Source organism: Dipodomys spectabilis, unplaced genomic scaffold (genome assembly GCF_019054845.1).
Source record: "Dipodomys spectabilis isolate Male_0828 unplaced genomic scaffold, ASM1905484v1 ptg000081l, whole genome shotgun sequence".
NCBI classification, from domain to species: Eukaryota; Metazoa; Chordata; class Mammalia; order Rodentia; family Heteromyidae; genus Dipodomys; species Dipodomys spectabilis.
Genome location: NW_024870758.1, coordinates 8435386 through 8443238, shown reverse-complemented (window position 1 = coordinate 8443238; position 7853 = coordinate 8435386). Strand labels below are relative to the sequence as shown.

General features: G+C 35.2%; 1 protein-coding gene across 1 annotated transcript; it reads left to right on the top strand.

Moving 5' to 3' along the window:
* Nucleotides 1-6705: 6705 nt before the first annotated feature.
* LOC122110808 (60S ribosomal protein L30-like) lies at nt 6706-7132 on the top strand. The gene has a single exon (XM_042683510.1). The coding sequence runs from the start codon at nt 6747-6749 to the stop codon at nt 7113-7115; it is 369 nt and encodes a 122-aa protein (XP_042539444.1). The 5' UTR covers nt 6706-6746; the 3' UTR covers nt 7116-7132.
* The last annotated feature ends 721 nt before the right edge of the window (nt 7133-7853 follow it).

Genomic DNA, 7853 nt, shown 5'->3' with positions numbered 1-7853 from the left:
AAAAAACATTTGAATACATATCTTAGGGTTCATTTCCCTAACATCAACTTATCTGACCTTTTCTGCTTGACTCAAACATATAATCCTAACAATCTCAAAATGGAATAGAGTATTAAAGTTGGATTACTTGCGGTGTTCTTCTCTGGGACTGTTCTGTAGGAAATTAAGTGCTGCTATAAAGTTGGAATCTTCTTCTTGCTTACTAGGGACTATTTGTAAACAACTTTGGCTTAGGCTAGGTTAGGGACCTTCAGTCTGGGTACATGCGTCACAAGAACCTAGCACAGAAAGCTTGTAAGCTACTTCAACACATTAAAAAGTACACTGCTGTATTTTGAAAACTAGTATATTGATAATATAAAATGTTTGTTAAAACATTAGAGTCTTGCTGGGCACCAGTGGCTCACACCTGTAATCCTAGCTCCTTAGGAGGCTGAGATCTGAGGATCGCGGTTCAAAGCCAGCCCTGGACACGAAACTCTTATCTCCAATAAACCACTCAGAAAACCACAAGTTGTGCTGTGGCTCAAGCAGTAGAGCGCTCACTTTGAGCTGAAGAGCTGAGGGACAGCACCCAAGCCTCACGACCGACAGAAAAAAACCCAAAACATTGGAGTCTTTAATTCCCATTTCTTGTATGGGGAACAGGAACTATTTCTCTCTTTTCTACTTCTCCCTATTTCAATTCTGTTATATTAAAAATAAACTCATTCTAAATCTTAAAAATGCAAATACAAAAAGCAATGTCATTAAGAATTTAGCAGAAATATAACCTACAGTTTGGTGAGTACTTGGAATTATTAAAATAAGAAAAGAAATTTCAAAATTGTAACATTTCTCGTCAAACAAATTTTTCACTAATGGGAACATCCAAATAACAGAAGTGAAAAAAAAATCCTAGGCTTAAAATATTATCAACACTTAACTATATGACTCTTTCAAATTCTTGTCAAGATAGAACAGAAAATAATTCTAAATTGTAATAATAATTTTGGATGAATGTAATGTATATAAATTTAGGAAACATGTAATACTAATTCATTAATATATATGGTATCAATATCATCTGTGTATATTTATGGTATAAATGAATCATGTATTAAGAATTGAGGATAGGAGGCTTGAAAGGAAGCTCAGTGGTAGAATGCTTGCCTTGCATGCATGAGGCCCTGGGTTTGATTCCTCAGCACCACATAAGCAGAAAAAGCTGGAAGTGGTGCTATGGCTCAAGTAGTACAACACTAACCTTGAGCTGAAGAGTTGAGGGGCAGTGCCCAGAGTTGGTGCTGTGGCTCAAGAGGTAGAGCACTAGCCTTGAGCTGAAGAGCTAGGGGCAATGCCCAGGCCCAGAGTACAGGCCCCTCCACTGAGAGGAGAAAAAAATGAAGATAGAACAAAATAAGATCATATCCTATAGGAAACAGAACATTAAAAAATGCTTTAGTTTACATTAATATAGTGACATTAACTAGCTTTATTAAAACATATAATAGAGACACAACATAGAAACCGCTACTGGAGACTAATTTTATTTTGGAGGGTACAGGATGGATTTATCTTCCCACTTCCTCTCTTAGGGTATCACTGCAAATTATGGCCAAAACTTCCCCTTCCTGACCCCCCTATAAACCATGAATCCTTAGATGCAGCTGTGTTTTCCATAGAACTGGGCTGAGCAGGCTCAGCATCATAAACAGAGGAAGTGACTAATCATTTACTGTTTCCTCTAACTGCTGGGAGCCCCTGCTGGTTTCTGGCATCTCTGCTAGTTTTGAAAGGATAATACAAGGGTAGTTTTCTTGACAGATTCCTGTAGGTCTATAATTTTAAAGCTCAAGGGGGCAATAAAGATCATCAACCACTCCCCCCAGTACAGATAAGGAAACTGAGGTGAATATTTCTCAGTAACCTTGCACAAACTCCACTAACGAGTTAGTAGCAGCTCCTGAACCGACTCTGAAGTACCTAGATTCACCGAAACTGACTATTCCTTACTCCTATGCAGTCTAATGATACCTTCTCCAGCATATTCAACAATCGGCAGGACTGTGCAAAACAACTACCCCAGACTTCCTAGGTCTGAAAGGCAGTTTTGTGTAAAGATGATTACCACAGTCCTGAGTTACCAATTTTTTCTCCAAATACCTAGGTCACATAACTCAGAAACAAACTTATGAGTACTGACATAGAGACGACATATATTTGCCAAAGAAGAAATGATCATGCGTAATGAGTAATTTATAAAATTATAACATGTGGTCCTAAAGGACAAATATAGTGTGTGAAGCCTGATCAAGCTTCTAGTTTGTTGTTAGTCAGTAATTGAAGGCCATAAAAGGGACTTGTGACACTCTAAAACCAAAAACAGTTTGTCTGTCACAATGAAAACTTGGGGTTTACACAGTTCTTCCTGATAGTGGGGATACTTAAACAGATGAAAGAAAAAGTTTATCATCGTTGAGTCTTTTTTTTTTAATTGTGAAAATACTGTACAGAAGGGTTACAATTACATGGGCAAGGTAATGAGAACATTTCTTATCAAGCATTGTTGTGTCTTCCTTTGTTTCCCCCTCCCATCCCTTCCCATCTCTCCCACCCCAAAAAAAAGTTGTAAAGCTCATTTTTTGACATAACATCTTGCACATCTCATTGTTGCAATGGGTCCACCTGTATCCCTATTTAAACATTTTGTTTTTTTCCTTTCCCCTCCACAAATTATACCAACATTAAATACAGTGAAAACAGGGGTTATACTGTGGGGGAAGGACATACAAAGCAATAAAGAAATCATCTTATAAATATGTTAGAAACAATTACAAGAAAAAAAAAATTGAATCTTTATCTTGGGGTTCATTTAGCCTAACAGCAACTTATCTGATCATATCTGCTTGTCTCAGACATATATTTGAGTCTTGAACATAATACTATTTCATATAAACCCATTTATTTTACAAAGTGCAGAGATATACTAATTTTCTCAGATTAAATGCCCTCTACAAGTGAGGAGAGATTCTATTTCTGCTTGTTCAGAAGTTCCATTTTACAAAAAATGAATTTTTAGAGAAAAGATGTGAAAAATTGTATGAGTTGTTAAGTACAGTGTCAGTGTATTATATCAGATGCTAAGCAAAGTTGCTATATTAATCAGAGTTTACCAGTGGAGCCTAAGATTTTTTTCTATTTTCTTTTTTTGTGGGGGGGTCCGGTCATTGGCCTGAACTCTGGGCCTGGGCACTGTCCCTCAGCTCTTCAGCTCAAGGCTAGTGCTCTACCACTTGAACCACAGCACCACTTCCGGCTTTTTTTCTTATGTGGTGCTGAGGAATCGAATCCAGGGCCTCATGCATGCAAGGCAAGTGCTCTACCACTGAGCCACCTTCCCAGCCCCTAAGATTTTTTTCTAATCATATGTATATATAAATGTAGATATGTATATATAAATACGAATGTTCATATTATGATAGATTTTATTTGTTATTTTTGGTTATTTGTTTTGCTTTGAGTAGTTATTTACTCTGGTCATAATGTAGAGCTCATTTCAATGAAAAACACCAGTACTTCAGTACTCATGATTCATGAAGGGCCAAAATGAGAAAACTTAAGACATAAAACTATTTCAGTCTTAAAATTTAGGTATTCCAAGAGAAGTGGTGAAGATACGTGGTTCCTGTGCCTCCGCAATAAAAGATTGATGGAAGTTATTTGTCTTTATTTCATTATCAATGAGGCATATTAGTTTTATAATTACATGCTTGGCCTATGATATCTTTATTTTATCTCTGTGCTGTAAATAGTACATATGAAAATATTTAATAAAATATTTATAATAAAAGATAAATGTAGTCAAATGTTGTAGTTAGGTGGTAATAATCTAGTCAAATCACTTGTTGCCATGCACTGAAGCTATACACAATCATTTGAATAGAGATAATTTTGTGTACGTATCTTCGAAGACCTTGGAATTTTAATTTAATTTAATTTAATTTTAATTTTATTTTCCCACACATAATAAAATAAACTTAGTTGTGGAAATTTGGGTTTTTTTTTTCTAAGTTTGAAGACTTATGGAAAAATCACATGAAAACAACTAAAGTTCCATGGGAAATAAAGATCATAAATCAACAAACGTATTACTACATAATGATTACTACAACTCAGTATGGTTCTGTGGATAGCAGCAGCTTGTAGATAAGTTTCTTGAAAAGTAAATTACTGTATATTTCTGAAGACATATAAAAATTTCAGTCTAGATTGGGTGTACATTTTAATCCAGATTAAGTACAAATCATGTACAATTAATTCATGAATTCATCAGAGTTTCACAAAAGTCAAGAGAACTGGCTGAATAGATGGGACTATCATGGAATAGCGTATTAGCATCCCACAGCCAATCAACAGAATGGAAGTTAGGTATGTTACAACATTCAATGAAGTAATCTATTAATATAAACACCTATATAATTTTCAATTTTCTTTTGAAGTCTCTCTTCCTGAGACATTTAAGTAAACTGTAAGGTTCAATAATATATTTTCTCAATGGAGACAGATGGATAACTGATTTTTTAAAATAATTTTTCATAATCTCTTGGTTGAATAGAATTTTTCTAATTTTGTAGGAAGCTAGTTAAAATATTTTAATCAAAATCTATACCTATTATTTCCATATGCACTTAGTTTATATATGACCCCATTTTAATATTGGAATTACAAACTATATAAATTATGGGCCTGTGATCATGTGTATTACAAAGCTTTAGATTAGGTCAAGTAGATTAGTTGTGTACATTTCTAAGTGGAATGATAATACATAAGACATAACTATTTCAAATTTTGTAATAGGCTAATTCATTTAATAAAATCTGTTGGATTTTTTTCCATATTTGGATATTTCTTAGAGATCGCTATATTAAGATAACTGCAAAAGGTGCAACCTGCCCCCTTATTCTCTACTATTATCTATCTCCTCCAAGGAAAACTAAACAAGTGAAACACATGTAATGTCCATAGGATTAACTGTAAATGATAATAATGTGTTTGACACTAAGACTTTCATGTCCAGAAGGTAGAATAAGTAAACCAGGAAAAACACATACTCAGGAATCACGATGAATTATTTTTCAGTTCATTACACCACAGGAAACATTTACAATACCTTGTTTGCCTGCATCATTATCTAAAAAATACATATTTCAACATGTCTACATCTCTAAAACTACCACTGATGGAATAGCAAAGAACACTCATTCTTATGTGTCTGCATGAGGTAGATTTTTCTTTCTTAGCATGTTATTTGTACAGTATTAAGAACTTGGAAAAAATTATATTAAGTGAAGTAAGCCAGACCCAAAGATACATAGGTCCCATGGTTTTCCTTATTTGCAATAACTAGTATATGTCTGAGACAAGCAGAAACAGTCAGATAAGTTGGTGTTAGGCAAAATGAGCCCCAAGATAAAGACTCAAACGTTTTTTCTTTCTTGCTATTGTTTCTAGCACATTTATAAGATGATTTCTTTGTTGCTTTGTATGTTCCTCCCCCACGGTACAACCCCTGCTTTCACTGCATTTGATGTTGGTATAATTTGTGAAGGAGAAGGGAAAAAACAAATTGTTTAAATAGGGATACAGGTGGACCCATTGCAACAATGAGATGTACAAGACATTATGTCGAAAAACGAACTTTACAACTTTGGCGTGGCGGGGAGTGATGGGAAGGGATGGTAAGGGGAAACAAAGGAGGAGGCAACAATGCTTGATAAGAAATGTAGTCATTACCTTGCTCATGTAACTGTAACCCCTCTGTATGGTATTTTCACAATAAAAATATTATGTACATTACTAAATAATGCAAAACTATTAGTCTTAACTAGTTAATGAAGTGGTGAAATATTTTCATCTTTGGGATACGTTTACATTGTTGCATCTAAAATAGATTTGCTAGGGTAACAAGAAACATTGTCACTCACAAAATGTTTCTGCCAAATGGACAGTAAGCAGTGTTTGCTGTCAGTCTGTTAGTCAGACTTTTCATATCTCTATCAAAATATTTAACATCCAACTTGTAGAATGACAACCACTTATTTAGCTCATGGTTTCACAGATTTAGTTCATAGCCTTAGCTACACTCTTTCTGGGTCATGGTGACATGAAACATATGTCAGAGTTTTCTCCACTCATGACTAATAGGAAGTACAATAAAAAATTAAACGAATAAAGCAGACTACCTATGTAATATCCAAAGACATGTCCTCAGTGGGCCACTTCCTCCTTGTGACTACTTCCAAATCTCTAAAGAGATGAATCCTGTATTTAAGTCATTGCCATCAAGAATAAAGCTTATAACTGATTACTAAACTCTCTATACATAAGTTTAAGGGAGATTTTCATATTTATATCAAAATAGAAATAAACTTTTGCCAAGCACTAGTGGCTCACACAGGTGCTACTCAGGAGGCAGAGATTTGAGGATTGCAGTTCAAAGCCAGCCTGGGCGGGAAGGTCTGAGAGACTCTAACCTCTAATTAACCACCAGAAAATCAGAAATGTCATGTGGCTCAGGTGGTGGTGTGCTTGCTTCAGCCTTGAACTGAAGAGACCAGGGACAGCACCTAGGTCCTGAGTTCAGGACCCACAACTAAAAAAAAATTAAAAAAAATTAAAATAAAATAAACCTTTTACCTTTCTCTCCACCCGGCCATCTTGTCTGCTGTGTTCGGTTGGAGACCTCCCGCACCTAAGGCAGGAAGATGGTGGTCGCCAAGAAGACGAAAAAGCCCCTGGAGTCAATCAACTCCAGACTTCAACTTGTTATGAAAAGTGGAAAGTACATGCTGGGGTACAAGCAGATGCTGAAGATGATCAGACAGGGCAAAGGGAAATTGGTCATCCTCGCCAACAACTGCCCAGCCTTGAGGAAATCTGAAATAGAATACTATGCCATGTTGGCAAAAACTGGTGTCCATCACTACAGTGGCAATAATATTGAACTGGGTACAGCATGTGGAAAATACTACAGAGTATGCACACTGGCTATCATTGATCCAGGTGATTCTGATATCATTAGAAGCATGCCAGAACAAGCTAGAGAAAATAAAGAGTGCACAGTTTTTCCTTAATAAAACTTTCCAGAGCTGTTTAAAAAAAATAAAACTTTTATCAGCCCATGATATCAATCTATTACATCAAATAAGGGTAAACTCAATTAAAATTTATTCTGCATTTAACAATCAAAAAGTAATAGTGTATTCAGAACTAGATCAAGTATCCAAGCTTTTTTATTTAAATATGGCATTCTTAAGTAGTGTCAAATATTGCCCACTTTGACTCATTCTAGTTTTGTCTTATGATGACTCTTTGGCAGTAGAAAATTTAGTCTTTGTCTTTTTAATTTTTTTACATATACATTTTGTAATGATGGCATTGATAATTGTTTGCATATAAGTCCACCTGGACTTAGTTGGGAAGTGAAACCTTGTCTAGAAATATGTCAATCTCAGAAAATCTTTTATCTAAACAATAATTTCATTTTGTTTTAATTCCATGCGATGGTGTTTGACATAGAGCCCACGAACATTTTCTTATTCTGGAAAAAAATGATGATATTAATTTAGAAGCTAGATTTTTCTTCTCTGTCAGTTGACTAATCAACCATCATCCTATTAGTATTAACCTCTTTCTCTTTGTCTCTAATTTATAGTGTGAGAACAAGTTAGTCTATGTCAACCACAACCTAACACATTGTCTCATTTGTTCTGTTACTGAAGGTCATTATTTCTCTCTCCTTTGTCAATTACTGAATTGGCACTCAGGTCCCCTTCTCCCTAGGATCTACCAGGATATCATCTGAGACTTTC

Coding starts and splice junctions, on each gene's coding strand:
- LOC122110808 (XM_042683510.1), top strand. CDS start 6,747: ATGGTGGTCGCCAAGAAGACGAAAAAGCCCCTGGAGTCAATCAACTCC.